Source organism: Alternaria conjuncta (genome assembly GCF_024043145.1).
Source record: "Alternaria conjuncta strain BMP 0040 chromosome Unknown scaffold_4, whole genome shotgun sequence".
Lineage (NCBI taxonomy): Eukaryota > Fungi > Ascomycota > Dothideomycetes > Pleosporales > Pleosporaceae > Alternaria > Alternaria conjuncta.
Window position 1 is genome coordinate 674,646 of NW_026250093.1, and position 19,125 is coordinate 693,770.

At 53.4% G+C, this 19,125-nt stretch overlaps 8 protein-coding genes across 8 annotated transcripts; 3 read left to right on the plus strand and 5 right to left on the minus strand.

Annotated features, from left to right (window-relative positions):
* Positions 1–2,848: 2,848 nt before the first annotated feature.
* On the minus strand, positions 2,849–3,718 carry J4E85_003050 (uncharacterized protein; the record flags this gene model as incomplete). Its single annotated transcript, XM_051467323.1, has 1 exon — positions 2,849–3,718. One exon carries the CDS (start codon positions 3,716–3,718, stop codon positions 2,849–2,851), a length of 870 nt encoding a protein of 289 aa, XP_051328482.1.
* A 2,372-nt stretch (positions 3,719–6,090) lies between these two features.
* J4E85_003051 (uncharacterized protein) lies at positions 6,091–7,441 on the plus strand (the record flags this gene model as incomplete). The annotated part of the gene is made up of 2 exons (XM_051467324.1): positions 6,091–6,771; positions 6,833–7,441. 2 exons carry the CDS (start codon positions 6,091–6,093, stop codon positions 7,439–7,441), a joined length of 1,290 nt encoding a protein of 429 aa, XP_051328483.1.
* A 34-nt stretch (positions 7,442–7,475) lies between these two features.
* J4E85_003052 (uncharacterized protein) lies at positions 7,476–8,192 on the minus strand (the record flags this gene model as incomplete). Its single annotated transcript, XM_051467325.1, has 1 exon — positions 7,476–8,192. The coding sequence occupies one exon, from the start codon at positions 8,190–8,192 to the stop codon at positions 7,476–7,478; it is 717 nt and encodes a 238-aa protein (XP_051328484.1).
* Positions 8,193–9,190: 998 nt separating this feature from the next.
* On the plus strand, positions 9,191–10,610 carry J4E85_003053 (uncharacterized protein; the record flags this gene model as incomplete). The annotated part of the gene is made up of 3 exons (XM_051467326.1): positions 9,191–9,572; positions 9,636–9,830; positions 9,871–10,610. 3 exons carry the CDS (start codon positions 9,191–9,193, stop codon positions 10,608–10,610), a joined length of 1,317 nt encoding a protein of 438 aa, XP_051328485.1.
* A 192-nt stretch (positions 10,611–10,802) lies between these two features.
* J4E85_003054 (uncharacterized protein) lies at positions 10,803–11,256 on the minus strand (the record flags this gene model as incomplete). Its single annotated transcript, XM_051467327.1, has 2 exons — positions 10,803–10,853; positions 10,933–11,256. 2 exons carry the CDS (start codon positions 11,254–11,256, stop codon positions 10,803–10,805), a joined length of 375 nt encoding a protein of 124 aa, XP_051328486.1.
* Positions 11,257–11,856: 600 nt separating this feature from the next.
* J4E85_003055 (uncharacterized protein) lies at positions 11,857–16,424 on the minus strand (the record flags this gene model as incomplete). Its single annotated transcript, XM_051467328.1, has 2 exons — positions 11,857–16,356; positions 16,407–16,424. The coding sequence occupies 2 exons, from the start codon at positions 16,422–16,424 to the stop codon at positions 11,857–11,859; spliced, it is 4,518 nt and encodes a 1,505-aa protein (XP_051328487.1).
* Positions 16,425–16,671: 247 nt separating this feature from the next.
* On the plus strand, positions 16,672–17,225 carry MIC10 (Mitochondrial inner membrane organizing system component; the record flags this gene model as incomplete). Its single annotated transcript, XM_051467329.1, has 3 exons — positions 16,672–16,752; positions 16,958–17,110; positions 17,169–17,225. The coding sequence occupies 3 exons, from the start codon at positions 16,672–16,674 to the stop codon at positions 17,223–17,225; spliced, it is 291 nt and encodes a 96-aa protein (XP_051328488.1).
* Positions 17,226–17,532: 307 nt separating this feature from the next.
* On the minus strand, positions 17,533–18,429 carry J4E85_003057 (uncharacterized protein; the record flags this gene model as incomplete). Its single annotated transcript, XM_051467330.1, has 2 exons — positions 17,533–17,699; positions 17,775–18,429. The coding sequence occupies 2 exons, from the start codon at positions 18,427–18,429 to the stop codon at positions 17,533–17,535; spliced, it is 822 nt and encodes a 273-aa protein (XP_051328489.1).
* Between the last annotated feature and the right edge of the window lie 696 nt (positions 18,430–19,125).

Here is a 19,125-nt window from a genome sequence, read left to right on the forward strand (position 1 = left end):
ACAGCTCTATCAACCAGAGTTAATATATGCTGCGACTAAGGATGCAGTCCAGATGTTGTTGAGATCAAGCGTTGGAGGTGCAGAAGGCGGTAGGGGAAGGCGGGATGGGGGGTTACATACATGCAGCTAAGAGGTCCAAAGTGCGGAGTAAGCAATATTCTACGCCTGTGTGGGCCGCAAGATTCAGGCTTGGACCTTCTTGAGCTGGCCGACAGTTGGCGTGGGAGAGCCTGGTGGCATCGATAAACACCCGCCGTTGCCATGGAAATCGCGACCCACCGGCGGCGGTTCGAGCCGTGCACTACTAGCCTGGCCAGGGAAGCACTACCACAACTCAACACCTCATCTTGCGCGACACCCTTACCTTGTCGACAACCGTTTACTACACCCTTGAATATGCGCATAGTTTCTGCTAGCAAAATGACAGCGGCATCGTGACGGGCAACGTGCGGTCAAAGCCACTGAGAACTCTGCACCGGCTTGGTCCCGCAGGTGCAACTACGTCATTCGCGACTCGCATTCCCAAGGCCACTACTCGCCATGCGTGGAATGCCTCGCACATCTGAATGAGAGTAAGGCTGTTGCGATGTCGCTCGCAAGGGGTGACGAATACGAACATGCGTGAAATGACCGAATCACAGCCTTGCTTGTCACGATGTTTCTGTTCACCGGATCTTGGCAGCACCCCAACTATGCCCTTATGGCTGACCGCGGCCACTTCATCGCGAAGATCAGAGCTTCGCAGTACAAGCCTCCGACGCCAAAACTCTTTCCCGTAGTTTCACGCACACCTCTGCAAGAAACTGCCGTGGTGGCTTGCGTCCCGAGGTCTGTCAGAGACTCAGCCGCTCAGCCTTGTGCGCCAGGCACCATCTACCTTATAACTCGCGATGGCTCCAATGATTGAATTGTGGTGAACTTCCGACTACGGATTCGCGATTACACCCACCAAGCCACCCTTAACATCAACTTTTCGTTTCCCCATTATGGCAGTAAACTCTTACTTTTGGACAAACGCGAGCATGTTCATTGCCGTTATTCGTTTTGCCCTGTTCTCACCCGCGATAATTTACTGGGTCGCCGCGGCAGACCACCACGAGTTGATCAGGATTAATCCCGAACTTCACGACGGTATCTACGGCACGTCCATGCTAGCTGGCGAAAGGCTTGCGGACAAATGGGGCATAATCTTATGGATCTGGAACCTGGCCTGTTGGTGGCCTGCGCTGGTATGCTTCCCTCCACTGAACTTACCTTTCACGATTGTCGACACTACGATCACCGTCTTTCTGGCGATGGCTACAAACTACCAGGTTGGATACATACCTCTTAATCTGAAAGCTTGTCATGACAAAGCGGGCCTCGAATTGCAGCGACCCGCTGGCACGAATGAGAGCTTTTTTGCTGCTGCCGGAAGACTCAACGAGACAACGGCGAGTTCGACTGCCATGTGCTTGGAATTTGTGAAAGAGGCACAATATGGTGTTGCGCTAACGTAAGCCGTATATTCGTGGATAGATGGGTCTTGCTGACTACCACAGCTTTTTCTACGCCCTCGTGTCGTTCATCGGTGTCCTTGCGTTCCCCGGTGCTATTTTAGAGATTAGAAAGAACGACGATTCCATTCTCGACATGGTAAAAGAAATCCTTAAAATGCACCGGGGCTGCTTCGCTTGCATGTTCAAGTGGCCAGCGCTCTTGGTCTATGGCGTTCTGGTCTACACCCCGATTTTGTTCTTCCGTTATCTACCGATGGACTTCAAAGCCCCGGTGCGATCAGTCCGTCGGTACGTCACGAAGGCTACGATAGGGGCGGAGCAAAAGATCGAAATGATGTTGACGGAGCGCATAAAGCACGCGAGTAACAGCGGTGATACTGTTCTACCGTGTCAAGGTAGTGGTGGTACTCAAAACGAGCTTTCGCGATTTCTGGCTGTCTACGACATGTTGATCATGGTCGCCAAAGATCTGCACTACACCGATATCGCCAGCCTATCATCCGTCTCAAAATCAGTCCGCGAATCAGTCCTACCTTCGAACGATGTCTCAAGCCGAATTGGTATCTTCAGGCGCTACACGTGCGACCCTGGCGAGAAGAACACTTGTTGGGCCTGCACGAATCAGATGTGTGACGGGTGTGAAGAGTATTCTTTTATGCCACATGCGCCTGCACTTCACCATCTCGAGAATTGCGTCCCATACTGCGCATCGTGCTACCATACACACATCGTTCGCAATTCTCGCAATCGTAGAAGTCGAGCATACGGAAACCCGACCTGCGACTGTGTAAAGCGCAATTCTATTCAACAACAAAGAGCGTTTTGGGGATTTTTCAACAGACACGCGTACTACACTGAGATGAGTCTATCTCAGACTACTAGGCAACTTTGTCGTATTTGCAGTCAGTTGGACAGTACAGAGCTCGCCGTGCGCAAGACAGAAAGCGCGATGAGGTTGCTGAGGAAGGGACTGAAAAGCGATGGAGGAAAGTGGAAGACGTGCGCAGTCTTGGAATGCGGTAGGAGGCTGGGGAGTGGTCCCAGATACTGGGTATGTAAGGGGTACCTTTGCGACAAAGAGTGTAAAAGTACTATTCACCCAGCATGGGGCAGCAAGACAGATGCCGGCGTTACTGAGGAGGCTATAGCCTAATGGAAATACCTACGGATATGCATCACTATATACTTCCGTCAATTATCTGTGTAAGTTCTTGTACAACATGGCGCAATGCTCTCTGACCTCGTTCATAACAGGATACATGTCACGATATCATGCATTCCTTTGCGTGGGACATGTAATACGTTATTGGTATAGTTCTATGACTCAAACAATCAAATAGTACCACTGTTTACAGCATCATCGCGGCAAAAACACCGGCCGCAAGAGCAGCAGCACCTCCACCAAGCTTGGTAGCAGCACCAGTGTACTCAGCTGGGTCGCTGCTAGTGGGGCTGGGCATGGCCATGGTGCCATTGGGAGAAGTACCGTTGCCACCGACCATCTCAAAGTTCGCGCAAGTAATCCTCGTAGTGTTGCCAGTGTGCAAGACAAACGCCAATCCACCGAAGAATCCAGCACTGCCCTGCTCAACACTGAGGTACGGGTCGACAAAGCTAGTAGTGAAACTTCCTTCCGTCATGATCTTGCCGCCGTGCTTGCCAGCCAAGTCACCAACCTGGCAGGTCTCAGGCTGCGCAGAGTCGCACATGACGAGCTCGCCGCGGTTCGTGGGGTCCAAGTGGCCCATAGTTGCTGTGCAGTTTCCGTCGGAGGGTACGGGCATGGCGTGGATGTGCCATGCGAATGGGCCGAATTGCGCTTGGTCGGGCAGGTTGGTCAGGTCGACGGTGAAGTTGACACCGCCTGCACCACCCACAGCTTGGATGGAACCGGAGATAGTGCTGCCCACGAAGGGGTTGTATTGCACCTCTGGCATGGTGGCGCGGTAGGTGGCTGAGGGCTGGTTGGAAGACGCTGTCGCAGTGCCCTCGAGACCACCGGTCTCGCCTGGGAGGTAGCCGGGCGCAGGCGGGAGGGGAGAGACGATGGCTCCCTGGATTGTGTCGACACCAGTGAATGGAGTGGCGGTTGGAGTGGCGGGAATGACACCAGACTTTGCGGTTGCGAGGACGACAGGCGCAGGAGCACCCTCTTGGACCTGCTCCTGGGCGTATGCCAGAGCGCCAAAGGCGAGAAGGGAGAAAGACTTGGACAGCATCTTGTAGTTTGGCGATTGGTGTCTGAGGAGTGAAGGTGTTGAAGATGCAGGTGCTTGACTGCAGGTGACAGAGACTACCCTTTCGTCTCTTATACCAATTCAATGATCAACACACGCCTCGTCAGGCATGCAAGCAATACGTTAGCCCTCCTCCCAATAGACGCCTCTGAGCTTGTCACCAAGGTGACATCAGTAAATGTCATATCCTTCGCTTCCTCCTCCAACAACACCCATCTCATGGACGCCTCCAGCCGAGCTAACACGGCTCATTCCTCCGCCGCAACAACAGAGCCAGCATGCCCTCGCGTGCGCATTCCAGCCGCCTCGATGCATTCAACAAGCCCCATCTGTGCTGTGCCAACGGATAAATCGTGCCGTTAGCTGCTCCACGCCTCTCTCGCGGCAATACGCAGCTATTGCCGGTCATGAGATTGGCGAAAGCTTGAAACGCAGCGGAGTCTGCAGCGAAACCTTGCAAACAAGCCTTTTACAGGCCAGCAAACGTTCGGATATCCGCCCGATCCGCATTAGCGCTGTCTGGGGTGCATTGCAGGACCGTGCCTGACATCAGCATGTGGAGAGGCTGGCAGAGATGGTCGTCTTGGTCCGAGATGGCGGGTCGTCGAGCGTGATGTCAAGACTCGATGGATGCGGGGTGCTAAGCGAAGTATGACAACGCCGCGCGCTAGGAGTCAATACTGTTGCTCCGCGGTGGCTAGAGTTGAGGTGACGCGTAGATGTAGAAGAAAGGGCAATTAGACGTTTTGGCGAGATGAGGTGTGCCTGCTTCCTTGGTTTGTTGGCCGTGTCGCAGCGGCATGTCAGGGCGTACGGCCTGCGACTTAGCATGGAGAAGCGACACGACGGGTACCTTACTTCGAGTGTATACCGTGTATTCGAGGAGAAGTGCAAGCTGTCGTTAGCTTGTTCTTTGATATCCGCCTGATTGGACACGACACTTCTGAAATAACGCGATCGCGCCTTCCTGGAGATTCATTAACGATAACCTGTAACCTCATCATTCTAGGAGCAGAACGCAGCAATACTTCAGACTAAGTATACTGCAAGCAATCCGAAACTGGTTACGAAAGTTAGTGATGAATAGAGATGATCGTGGAGTTCGTTGGGAATGCGGCCCTCTGGGAGCACGATTGTCAGCTGCAATGAGCAACCATCTCAGACGCACAAAGACCCCGGAGCTCGTGAGCCAAGCTTGATGAGCTTTGTGTTCTAGGCTGCCTGTTTGGCGACGCGAGGGGTCAGAAACATCTTATAGTCGTAGTACAGATGTGTGTACATCATAACCTGCTCAAAATGACTCCTCGCCTCATTAGTGCCTTCTACAGGACTTACAGCAGCGACAAACATATGATGCTAGATTTGTGCTACTCAAGCATGACTCGATAGCCAATGCTGTAGGCTGATAAGAGGTTGGTGTAGCCAGAAAAGCAGAGCTTGATGTGGTTTCCGATCCGCGCACTCGAGACGGCTGAAAGGATTTCAAAATCGCGCGAGCTGTGCAAGCCCGATCCGCGGAGCCCGGTTCGACATGGACGTCTCGCGCTGATGATGCAAGATCCGAGGATCATTGGAAGAAGGATATAAAGATTGTTCATGTTCAGTGTCAAGACCGACGTGGCGTTGCAACCGATGCGCGTAACACCCACCGCGTCCTAGCGTGTCGTGGTCGCGGCTTCCCTCCTCGACACCTCTGGTCCCCCGCCAGGACATTATCACCAACGCTCTGTGATGAGCTCTGTCAGAGCATATATCAAAATTATGCCGCTCACAACTTTCTTGGTCTCGAAGACACGATGCGATTCGATGCGCTCCTACACAGGAGGATTTACGATCTCGACAGCGGCACTGCCCCCTGTCGCGAGCCTTCATCGCTGGGTGGAGCTATGACCACCACAACGGGGTCCTGGGAGTACGAGCAACCCCAGGTACCATGAGCATTCGCTGTTTCGCTCCGTATACAGCTTAAAGGTATTTCTCATTTGCTCTGCAAATGGTTCCTGAAAGCGAGTCTCCTCATACCGGAAGGTCAGTCCACCTGGGTACGATTGGCGGAGCAATACGCCGCAGGCCCAGCAAGCATTGGATCTCGATTGAAGGCCACCGACCAATCCAGAAAGGTAGAGGCATTGAAGCACGCAATCTGCATCCAATACAGTATACATGCTTCGTGAGCATCGTAGTAACAAGTGGGGTTGCACATTATGACGGCGGGGTTGAGCAGGTATGAGGTAAGACGCTCGTCAGGGAACAACATGCGACGCCTCAAAGGCTTGCAGCTCGAAAAACACCTATTCACTGTTTGGACTGCTTGATACAACAGAAGAAACGGCGTTCTCATCATTTTTAACAACATGTCCGACTACAGCGATTATTGTTGCAAAAGGCGAACGATTCAGCAACTTCCAGTCCCCGCTCGGAAGGGTCACAATGCCATACTCAACTCCAACTACTTAGACGATATTGTCGACGCGATTGGTACGTGGAGCTGCCAGCGCATCCTCATAGTGCACTCGAAGGCGCTTCACGAGAACACGGATATTGTCGAGAAGCTGAAAGAAAAACTGGGCTCGTTTGTTGTAGGGACAAAGTCGGGGGTCGGCGCTCACTCTCCATACGAAGACGTACTGGAGATCGCGAGACTATTCCACGAAAAGAACGCGGATTGTCTGATCAGTATAGGAAGTAGCAGCTACTCGGATGCAAGCAAGATCGCTCGCTTGATGCACGCGAATCTCGCTCCAGATAACCTCACGGTAGAGGCCATGGAATCCTTGGTAGACCAAGAGAAGGGAAGTGCAGTTGATCTGAAGGACCCAACGACAAAACTCATCCTCGTACCGACGAGTCTATCCGCAAGCGAGTGGAACAACAACTCATCTGCAACGAACCCCAAAACAAAAAAGAAGCAGCATTTCGCAAGTGAGCATGCAGCGCCAGACCTCATCCTCCTGGATCCTGAAGTAGCGTCCACATCGCCTCGGAAGTTGTGGCTGTCGAGCGGGATGCGCGCGATAGATCATTGCGTCGAAACGGTATGTACTGCCCTCGGAGTTTCGGAAGGTAGAGACTGTATTGACACTGTGTCATCAACAGATGCTCAACGCCAAGTGCACCCGAGAGGTTTTTCACCATATGGAAGATGCGCTTGCAGTCCTATTGAAAGGGCTGAGAAACTACAAAAACGGCGAAAGCGACAGCAACCGATCCGAGCTGCTCGATGGAGTCGGAAATTGCCAGATAGGTTCTAGGAACGCGATGATGGGTCTCATACTGTGGAGCGTTCCGATGGGGCTTTCGCACGCCATTGGACATCAGCTGGGAAGTGTATGCGGCGTTATGCACGGCGTCACGTCTTGTGTCATGCTCGCCCCTGTTCTACGGTACAATGCCTCGAAGTCGGAGAAGCAGAGAGAGGTACAGCAACGCGTGCTGGGAATCTGGAACAAGGTCCTTGAAAGCGACGAGCCAAGCCTTGCGGATGCGGTGGCCAACTTTGTGAGAAGCCTTGGGTTGCCGAGTACGCTGAACGAAGTAGGTGTTACGGAGCAAAAGGAAATTGAGAAAGTAGCGGAGCGCACCATGACCGACGTGTTCGGAGCGATGGAAGGTATGGGCGAGAAGGAGGATGTGCTGGCTATCTTGGCTTCAGCAAATGCCCAAGGTACCGAGGATGGAGGACTGGAAGGAGGCGCACCGATGTAGAACACGCTCTAGGTAGAACAAACGTAACACTCGCTTATATCAGCTGCGCTCTCGACTTGCCCTTGGGGAAATAATGCAACCGCAGGTCACCCATCGGAAGCTTCTCAGACTTTGCTACATCTTCCATAATGACAGTCGCCAGCTCAGTAGGAAGCTGGCCACCGCCCCATCGCCTCATAGTCCTCCAAATCTCGTATATCCTGCTGCTTTCGTGCAGGAATTTTGTGGATCGACGGAACCAGCCAGCGGTCATGTGCTGAGCCACAGTGTACGAGCGGGCAAATCCCCACCTCTCCCAATCTTGCAGATCTTGCGCGGCCCATATGGGGAGTAGATCACTGGCCCTTGACAACGCTAGCGTTACCGGTGCCGTAGCTTTGTCCCAAGCAATGAGTTTGGGGGTTGATGATGAAGATGTGCGCGGTTGGGTAGACTGCGAGGATGGTGGATCCCACTGATCCACACAGATCGTCAACAGCGCATCATCCAGGATCCAATACAGACTCTCGCGTTGACTGTGTAGGAACCGCTCCAGTCCGACGTCCTTGTGTCGCAGAATGTTGACGCCCCAATACACCAGTGAGCATGCCGCCTCTGCCCACGACGCTGGCGCGACGTCCACCAGCTTGTGCACGGTCGCGGCAAATTCGCGGGTACGATGGAAGAGCATTTGGTATAATTGCGGGATAACAGTTAGACCATGAAGATCGGCTAGGGTACTGATGTTCATGGACCGGATGGCAAGGTCCATGGTGTAGGTGGGGTGGTGAGACCCGCGGTCCCAAGGTCGCAGAGTAGGGACGCGGAATTGTCCATCTTGCGGCAAGGGATCAGAGCCTAGACGTGGCGGAACCTTGGATTCGGGAGGTAGATTTAGCGCAGGCACCATGGTGACCATCACAGCTACAAGGCAGGCCAGAATGATGTAGGAGCGATGATTGTGGATGCTGTTGGTTGCGGCCTTACACCAAGTGAGCTGAGCTGAGCTGAGCTGAGGTTGTCTCGTTGGGAAGCGGGGTACACAGTCCCTTCCAGCTAAGGGGGTGCAAGGAAACCTATGGGATAACGATCCAGAAAGCGTGCCTGTGTGTGAAAGGGTCCCTCACGTGGAAGGGCGGCTCCTGCCCATTCGGCACGCTAGCGCCCTCCGACGCCGGACAGCCGGCAGCTCTGGACGCGTACGCCTCAACACACATAGACCCTTCTTCATACAGCCCTTCGATAATCGCGTGTTATTCGATCATCCGCGCCATTCATGAAATCGCGAGGCCCTTCTCAACAGAGTCAAAGGGTTCAATCGCGCATTCTTGCCCGTATACCCATGTCGTATGCTCCGATCTAGCCCGTTATGGGCGTCGATCATCGCCCGTGATGACAATGGTAAACCATGCGAAGCACCCGTTCCGAATGTCGAGAGAAGAATGCGGTGGACAACGGAGCTTCAAAGCATCTCAATGGATGTATCCAGCGGGGTAAAGTATGACCATGTAATGCGAACCCTCATTCTGGGCTCAATACATCGAATATATCTCATCATGATCAAGACGTAGTCTCTGGCACCATGTCCCCTTCATACAGTCATCAATGCTTCCTACTTGATTTGAGAGCTCATCCGTCAGTATAAGAAGGCGACTTCCCCATTTCAACATAGCAACAACCAACATCTTTACATCGTCAAGATTCAGAGTTTCTTCTCTGACAACCTTTTCTCATCCTTCACTCTGACCTAAGGGTCAAGCAACATACAAGATGACGAAGTCCTCTTCCATCATCACCATCTTCTTCTTCTTCTTCTCCGGTGCGGTCTTCGCCGCTGTCGTCCCTCCTTTCGTCACCTCTGCCGCATCCGCCATCTTTGCCACACCTGCCCCCCGTTCCGAACCCCTCTGTGCGCCTCTCGGTGACAGCACTGCCCCGGAGCCATCCTCCAACGCTCTCTCGGCTTTCACAGATGACGAGAAGTACGACGAGTTGGCCTTGACGGCCCCAATTCCTGCCGGCTACACTGCCACCATGAAGAACGCAAACTGTGCCTTCTCGTCCAACAGGTACATGCTGTACGTTCAACTGGACTCATACAGCCCGGAGGCTTGCGCCGAACTCTGCAACAACCATGAAGGCTGCGACTCCTGTAAGTTGTACCCTTTGGCATGATATTATTATATAGCAAAGCTAATCATCTTCCGCTATGTAGTCAACATCTACATCCAGCGCAGCCCGTCCCAAATTCCTGGACCTGCCTGCCCCAATCCTAATCCCATTGCCGTCGCCCAATGTGCCCTCTACTCCCTGCCGGAGGAGGCATCTTCTTGCACAAACTTTGGTCAGCACATTGGCCCCGCCGATGCCAACGGCGAGGCCTTCAAAACTGCTATGCGCAGCTCCAACGGTACGCCTATACATCTACGTACCAGCTCAAAACTAATCAGTGTACGCAGCATACAACAAGATCGCTGTCAAGGAAGTCACCGTGACTGTCACCACTACCCACCATATGCACACGACCTTCACCAGGCTTGTCTCAAGGAGTGATATCTCACGGAGAGACATTGCCACTACTATTGACAATGGTGATCGAACAATCAACATGACTACTACTGTCACACACACTCGTTCTGCAAAGTCCAAGTCCGTGGCTGCTGGAACCCCGGCTGGTGTTGTCACTGTCACTCAGTCGGCAAACCCTGCTTCTTACGTTGGTACGGTCACCGTTACCCGTTCGGCAAACCCGACTGCACATGCTGGCACTACGACCGTTACTCGGACCAGGTCCCAGAGCGCAGGCGCAACGCCCTCCCAGTTCCAGTCTGTCATCTACACAACCGTCACATCCTACTACGACAAGCGCGCCGAGCCGTACACTGCGCCTGCTGAGTACGTCACCGTCACTGTGGAAGGAGAGCCTACATACGTCGACACTACGACCACGACCGTCATCAACACGTCTGGCGTAGTGACCGTGACTACCACTGTCCCCAACACCTTACCCGCGGAGACCACGACCATCACCGTTGATGACGCTGAGACACCTACCTACGCTGACAAGCGCAGCCTGGGCCCTGCTGTCACGGCTGAGCCAATGCTCACTATCACGATTGACGAGAACTACGTGTACACTGGTCCTACGGATGTGCCCATGAAGACCTATACCATCTACCCAGACCACTAGAGTGAGTAGTAGGGGTGCATCTGACTTTCTTGTGCTTTCGAAATTCGCTGGACTTAGCGCGGAGTCTGGCGTTAACAAGAGAATTGGATTTTGACTGTGCGGGCTGATGGTGTCTTGACTGCTTGCGCTATAGACATAACTAGCTAACGATAACAACCCGTAAAACAACTTGTGACTTTCCAGTGATGCAAGTTAACACCCCTTCTCACTCCCCAGCACAATCATCGCAAAACCACTCTCCCTCTGGAATTGTCTTGGAAGTCATCCCGATGCAGGCAAAGTGGAACCACTCGCCCGCGCAATCCTCCCCATCACACCCCACCATCCCACCAGTCTCGCGACGACAGTCTCGAACGCAGTAGCGGCTTGACTCCGACTCCGGCTCATCGTCGCCGCCATCCTCGAAACCGTCCTCAGAAGCAGAGGCGGAACCATCGTCGTCGTCGGCAACCAGGATTGGTGTGTCTCCACTGGCACCAACAGCAGGAAGCCCGGCGACTACATCGTCCTCAGCCTCCTCAATCTCCACACTCTCTGCGTCGTTGTCGGCGCCAGGCTCCTCAGCGAGAAGCTGCTCGACGACCGCAAGGGGAACGTCGGCGGCAAAGGCTACGAGCTCAGCCATCTTGCGCCTCTTGCGCGGCATGTCGTCGTCAGAGTCATCTGACTTGCGCTTGTTGGAGGGAGGCGCGCAGGACGGACAAGACCAATGCGCAGGGCGATCTTCCAGCCCTACACAGCTGAGATGGTAGTACCGGGGGCGGCACCGGCGGTTGACGCACCCAATTATGGGTGTGAGGTAGGTGTTTGGTGTGTTGCAGGTGCAGATGCCGGGAATTGGAGGAGAAGCGCCAGCGCTTCCAGAAGTGGCTTGTTCGGTGATGGTAGAAGTCATGATAGCTTTTGTGAGGAGAGATTTGAAGACTGTATAAAGAAGTGGCTTGAAATTGGTACTGGTAAGAGGAGATGGGAGTAGAGGTTGCTGGGAGAAAGTAGGAGAGGCCGGAGCTGCTTGATATAAGGAAGCCCAGGGCCGTACTGCAATGCTGGTCTATTGTATTTGTGATCACAATAGCTAGATGAGAATACTGCGACGACAATAGCACAGCAATGAGGGCGAAGTGAAGGTGGAATTCTTGGCACGGATGTGAGAGACGAAATCGCAAACTAGATGTAGCGAATAGTAGGCGGAGCGTTTGCAATAGTCACAAACAATCCTTGTTGCCCTCTCACAATACATATTACCTTACTCTCCGTGACCAACGATCTGCCTCCTCCCATGTACACCCTCCCACTGCTCCCAAAGCCCCTTCCAAATGTCTCTCTCACTCCTGCCTAGACCGGCGAACATAGCGTCTAGTCCATCCCTGTGCAAGCTCGCCGTGCCGATAACTTCCCAGATGCCTGGCATCAACTTCTCCCTCACCTCCTGATCTAATCGTCCGCTGAGCTGGAAGCGGCAGAACGATGCGAGGAGAGGGTACAGGAATTTGCTAGCCTTGTCGCGGGCTGCCTTGATGGGGTCATTGAGGTCCTTGGAGTTACGTGACTGATGATGTTGGTGTGCCTTTGTGATAGAAGATTGCGGTGGGTTGCACAGAGTCGAGAGAAGGCGGGTGAATTGCGCTGCATTTGTAGGTGTGAGACGCACCGGCTCCGTAGCTGTGACGGTACGTAGCCACGAAGGCAGAGCGCCACTGCGAGCAGCATTCGGGATGAAGAGGCAGAACAGCAGGCCTTGCAGAAGTGGTAAGAGAAGATGGAAGCGTCCGCCCAAGCGGCCACGGTGTACGAGCAGGGTGAGGCGACTCGTATGGCAGAGCCTTGAGAAGATCTCAGGAGCATACTGAGATGACAGTACGGGGCTGCTTCGGGATGTGAGCTTTACGAGTACGCTGAATACGCATTCGATACTGTGTTGTGAAGCAAGCGAGGGTTTGTCGTTCAGAATTGTGTCAATGCAGCCGAGCAGAGCGTTGAAAGAATCGTAGTCGGGACTCTCGGCGAGCAGAACGCATATCCTTGGTAGCAGTGCAAGCTGCCTCTGCTTGAGCTCGGCGTTGGATTCCAGCTGGTCGTCCACGGTCTTGATAAGATCGTCGAGAATGCGGTAGGACGCGGCAAGGTTTGGCTGCTTTTGATCAGCAGTCAGTGTTGTGACTAAGTCTAGCTTCTCGTGAAAGGCGAGCGGGCCGAGCGTATTGCGCAGTGTTGTATACACGTTATCTTGTATGCGGACTGGGCTACTTCTGAGGACGGTAAGCGCCAGGCTGATGAGCCACTTGACGTCTGGGTAGAGCTCATATTTGGCGATCAATGTGTAGACTCGTGCGAAGTAGTCTGCAACTTCGCTCGGGATGAGAACTGATGGATCGATATATTGCTCAAGGTCAATGGCGTCTTTGAGCCATGTGCGGAGCCATGCCTGCACGCGGTCAAGCTGTTTCACTTCTTTCAAGGCGTCTATAGACAGCTCGTTGAAAGCGTCCAACGACCCTTGAAGCAGTGCAATATCCTCACTACCAAGACATTGCTTGAGCAGGTCGACATAGCGCTCGATGTGAAGCAATGAGTTTTGCTTCTGCGAAACCGACGTCGCTCGCAAGACCGAGAGCCTTGCTAGCGTGCACTTGTTAGTGGCTTTTGCAATGGATAGCAGCCGTCCTGCATAGGCGATGGAGAACTCTTTGTTTTGGGCTTGAGCCTGGTTCGGGATGATATGGCCAAGGGTTCTTTGGACGAGCTCTCGCAGTAGCTGCAATGCTGCATCTGTTTCGAGATTTTGGCGATGCAGCTGTTCCGCGATGTCGAATATGACGTCTGCGTCGGTAGAAACTTTGGCTTTTGCATTTGGAACATATTGGAGATGTGCCATGACGCTTAAGGGTACTACTGTGTCGCTCTGTCCGAGGTCGAGGAGTTCGGTCGTGCGGTCCAGTATGGCTTGTCTTTGCTCGCGGGACAAAGCCGAAGGTTGAATATGAAGTATTGCTTCGCCGACCACAGCAGGCATCTTGTTTCCGGCTCCCTGCCCGAGAGCCTCCACAAGAGCTGCACAGTATGCGTCTTGTATGACGGATTTTCCATGCTCGAGGATGGACTGAGAAAGTGATTGACAGATAAGATCCCTAGTAACGCCATCGAATTGAGGTAGCTTCGATAGTAAGGCATGCAAAGATTGGCGGCATGTATCCTTATCTGCGTGCTCGAGGAGACTGATAGAGTATGCGCAGAAAACCTGGATCATTTTCTGCTGTGCGTCGGGTTCTAGCTGGTCGGAAGTTAGTGAGCTGATCGCCTTGCCTAAACCACTGCGAATAATCTCCTCCGAACCGGACAGGGTCTGAAGACGATCACAAGTATTAAGCCAGAACAATGTTGCAGCAGCTCTTGCAGATGCATCTGCGCCTTCGCCGGCGTCTCGGCGCCCTGCTGACTTGACTTTCAGAGCTTGTTCGAGCAGCGGGTAGAGTAGCTCATGTTGCAGCGGGGATGATGCGTGAAGCTCGATGGGCCACAACTTCTCTAGTAGCTGGCACAGTGTGAACCAGGAGAGGTGGGCCTTGGTGTAACGGCTGTAATTGAGTTCCTGAACCCATGTCTTGTATGTGAGGAACAAAGCATGAAGCTCAGATTTAAGTGCTTCGATCGTGCTCTCGGACTGGATTGATTGGAGAAGAGCCGGCAGCAGGACAGCACTGCTTGCTGCATTCTTGTAAGCGGCGAGTTTCCTAACCTTGACGTTCTCTTCGGCGGAGGTCTCGATTGCCACAGCAAGCTGCGCCAGGCGCTCCGCATGCTCCTGAATCAGTGTTGTTATCTGGTTCTGGGTCAAGGATGGTTCGAGAGACTCCGCTAGAGCACTGTGCAGGGCGCGATCTTCCCAAATGATTTCCTGTCCATCCTTGAGAGAATTGCGCTTGCCGTGCCTGTAGCTCTTGACCAACTGCTCATCCCATCTCCGGATGAAGCCGAGTAGATTCCGGTGGCGCACAAACGCCAGCATCAGTGGGTTGATGATCCTCTCCAGAATTTCAGCGCGTCCTAAGGGAGCACTAGCCTCGTTGTTGGATGCGGAGTGTCGCTTTTCTTTAGAGCTAATGGCCATCTGCTTGTCGGTAAAGCCTGCACCCTCTAGCTCTGAAGCCGTTATCTTCTCGAACAAGAATTCAGTAAGGTCAGTCTGACGCTCTTGCATGACTTTGGCTCCCAACTTCGACTCCACAAAGACTGATGAGTCGAGCTGAATAAGAGATGCGATGAGGGACCAATGCACCTGCTTCTCCTGACGTTCGGGGTACTTCACACCACAGTGATACCAGAAGATCTTTTTGACAAGGTCTGCAGAAAGGCTTACTTCATGCGCTTGCAGAACGTGTATAGCACCGCTAAGCGCAGTAACGGCCGTCGGCCGTGTGATGAACTTCGGAGGTGTGGTTAGCGAGCACCCAGCACACTCAGCAAGCGCTGAAAAGACAGCCTGTATCCAAGGCTTCTCCATGGCCCTGCTCCTGGGCGTCCGTGATGGAGAGGCGCGGATAGCTAGATCGAGCACATGAGGGACTGTGTTGAAAAGAGATGCGAGCTCTGTAGGTAGCGCGTCGCCACCATCTTCGATCTGCGCAGCCTGGAGGAGCTTTGCGCGGAGCGGTTCCAGGTTACTTGCAAGGACTGTGGTATCTCGGGCGTTCGGACCAACATCATTAGAGCCTGTAGCGACACTGACCTCTGCAAAGAAAGCTGCTCTTGATGGTGCTAGCAGGTGTCTCGCCAAAAGCTTGTCGAGCGCTGCGATTGCACGATCAAGGGTTCTCTGAGAGCATCTTGTTGTACCATCGCTACGCATCTTTTTGAGAAGTTCCAGCAATGTCAAGATAGGTACAAGGCACTCGGTGTTGAACTCCTCAGCGGATGCCCCAGTCTCGTCTTTGACCTCAGCGGCTCGCAGGTCCCACATCTCAAGCGCAAGCGACAGGTTCAGGTAGTCTTCCAAAGTAGTAACCTCGGAAGTGGAAGAAGGCGTCGCGCACAGTATCCGGACAGCAGTAAGCCAGAACCTTAGAATGCGCGAGGCTTCTGCGCTGTCTGTCCTCAAAACCATCTTCATCAGCTCAGCCTGGGTAGTGTCGTCGCTTTGGTCGCTTCCGGCCAGGTGAGCGATAGAGTTTACTGCAGTCCTGACCACACCAAAAAGACGGCCTAGGTTTACAGGGCCAGCTGCTGTCGACGCTGCCGATGATGCTTCAGCCGTTCCCCGTTTGCGCTTCTTGGATGGCTTGGTTCCTTCGCGGACGGTCGCGCTCGACTCGGAGTCATCTCTCATGTGAACGTCTTCTGAAGTGGCCGTCGACTGTAGGACTGCGTCTGTGTTGAAGTTCTCAACGAGGGTTCTCTCCAAGATACTGGGAAAGGCGGCATCGCGTAGATGCGGTGCGCTTCTTGAGACAGGCAAGACATGTATCATCCAGTCGAGAAGCTGCCACGCGCTGGCATTTGTTCGCGCTGTCCGCCCGGTTTCCGTCTCGTCTTTCAACTTGTCGAGGATCCAGCGCAGAACCCATTCCGCTCTTGCGCGCACGAGTCGTCGTATGATTTCTGACCTTGTGTCGTGATCCGGTATGGTACTCCAGTCTTCGGGAAGGCCTATGATATGCGCAGCTTGGCGGATCTGTTCGTCGAGGTCGGAGAAGTCTTGGTTGATGGCCTGCAGCCGCGGTCGGGTCGACGCAGGGTCGTTCTTGGAGGCCTGCAATCATGTCAGCTTTAGATTTGCTCATGATCATGGAGAGCTCTTACCGGCTTAATCGGCGCCATCTTGTCACCTCGTTCCCGTTGTGAATGCAAGAACGGGAACAGATCGCAAAGGCCTGGTATGCGGAAAAAGTTTGGGCACGGACCAGCCATCCTAGTCGTGCCTGCCCTGCCAAGTGCCGGCGACGTCAAAGTTCCGCTTCGAGCTCCGCCCAGCGCCCATCAACACCACGTCGAACCGCTGTCCATCACCCCCAGCACACCGAGTGCGCCCTTGAACCGCCCAATTGCACTCGAAAACACTCCCGCCATGGCCGACAACACCCCCCAGCCCGTCGCTCCCATCTCGCGCACCACACGTCCCATGAGCGAAGCTCTCCTCAACGAAAAGGTACAATCCCCGGGAAAGAGGCCTCTGAGGCATGGCAAAAACATCTGCACATCTTGAAAGAGGCGTCAAGATATGCCAGAAGCGGGGTAGTCGAATAATGGCAGTCTTGGCCCGTCTCACGCGACTACTGCCAACTTCCGTTCGATCATACGCAGGGACAAGAATGTTGGAACGCTATCAGACAGTCATGCTAACATAATTCCAGTGGGACCGCTGCCTCTCTTCAATGCTCATCCGCTCCGGCCTCGGCCTGTCATTCGGCGTCGTATTCTCCGTACTCCTCTTCAAGCGCCGCGCATGGCCCGCATTCACCGGTCTCGGTTTCGGTGCCGGAAGGGCATGGGAAGAGTGCGACAACGTAAGATACAATTAGTCTTGGAATTGGCATAAGAGCCCGAATACTGACAGATGGACAGTCCTTCAAGCGCGCAGCATCACCCCCGAAAGACGGCCTACGCATTATCCGACCATAAGCCAACTATCCTCCACGAGCGACGAGATGGATCGGAACTATTCTATGTAATTCAAGCTTTGCATGCGGACGATGCGCTGTACAGTAGGGCATGGTATAGATCATTTTGGGCAATTGAATGCTGTATTTTTCCACGACCGTTGCACTATTTCTTCCACCTACACCCACCTACACTTTCTCTTTCATGTAACCCCTACCTGCTATTGATACTGCCTTCGTCATCCTCTCTGGTCCTACCATTTCCTCTCAATCTTGCATACTTGACCGTTCTGACAAATCTCGCCATCCCTCATGCCAGACACCCCACCTCACTTGACCCACTCCTCAAACTTATACTCCTCCGCTCCATCCGCCACTGTGAACCTGTAGGTACTGAACACGATACTCTCATACAGCTCGCGTCCAGCAGCCCTCGCCTTTCTATGCCACGGCCCCAGCCCTCCTTTGTACGCATCTTCCCTGCTGTGCCAGAAGCCTACCACCGTTGTCAGCGGAGCCCGTCCTAAACCACCTCACTTTGGGTATTGGAAGGAAGGGAACAACAACATACAAGTAGCAAGATTTCTCCTCTCCCCATCTGCCTTGCCAAACCAGTACTTCAACAGCCCCCCACTCTCACACGCCTCCCGATGAGATTCTTCGTCGAGTCGATACAGATACTCCTCGTTGATCCCTTCTTTGAGCTGGGAGCGGAAGACCACAACGTAGAAACTGGTTTCTCTCCAGGTGAAGTTTTCCCTTGCGATCAGATCGCGCAGAGCGGTCAGGACAGAGTCGAAGTTCAGGGCCTGGATGTAGGACGCGGTTGCGTAAGTGGGTGTCGCTGGTTTCAGGACTGTAAGAGCTAGTGCGAGCAGCCTGGAAGAGGTGGTCAGGTGTGGAGAGGAAAGGTCGAGGTAATGGCCTGGGGTGTTGTACGGGGAGGAGATCAGGAGAGTGGAGGATGGCTGTGCAGCTCGAACGGCGGTCTTGTTGGACTGCTCATTGCGAAGTGTGAGTTGCTCATGTGCCGCGGCCTCGAAACGCAGTTTATCGAAGTCGGTGGATATAGATCTTGGATCGAGGAGGCCATGGATTTGCGTGGCGTCCAGAACGGGCGGTATCGCTGGTAGCTTCATGGAAACCTCGTGTGGTGACAAGGGAGTTGTGACGGCGATGTTGGCGCCAGGAGTCTGTATCATCATCGAAGTGACCTCCAGAGCCATAATGTAAATTGCACTTGTGGGCACTATTTGGGGGATCTGTTGTATGTAGATGTCCGGTACCGAGATGTTGCACGAAGTATCTTCCACTGCGTACTACTCCCAGCTCTTACACAGCATCGATCTTGGTGAGTACTGTAACGATGACAGCCTAAAATTTGACATTAATTGGTGGAATACAAGACGGATGTAGTTGTGTCGCGGATTCGAATAGGCAGTAGTAGGAGGCCGAGCTCGGCGCTATGAAGGCGCGGTGACTGATGAGTGACCTTTCGCTACAAGCACGTTTGATCACGCAATCTGACGAATACGATACTAGGCCCTCCAAGATCAGCACACGCAACAAGGTCGATCTGTTGAAGGGTAGGAGCGACTGTACGCTCTAACACGTGGAGAAAGATGGGGCTGATTGGTTCGTTGGCCGGTTACGTACAATTCCATGTATACCCTGGCTGCATCTGCAGTGAGCCATGATCTTAGCGACATTCGGAAAAGAGCGCAGATGAAGGCCAGGTCCAAATTTTGAAAGTCAGGCTTTCCGTCTTTCCATATCGATTATCGCACGTTGCGGAAGACCGAGGAAAGTGGACGTGTCTCGCCTGCTAGGTTTCCCGTCTCGGTCATCCTTTGTAATCGCTACGTGGATATCCAACCCTTGCGCATCCCTTACGCCTTGCTAACAGAGAGACTGAGTACAAT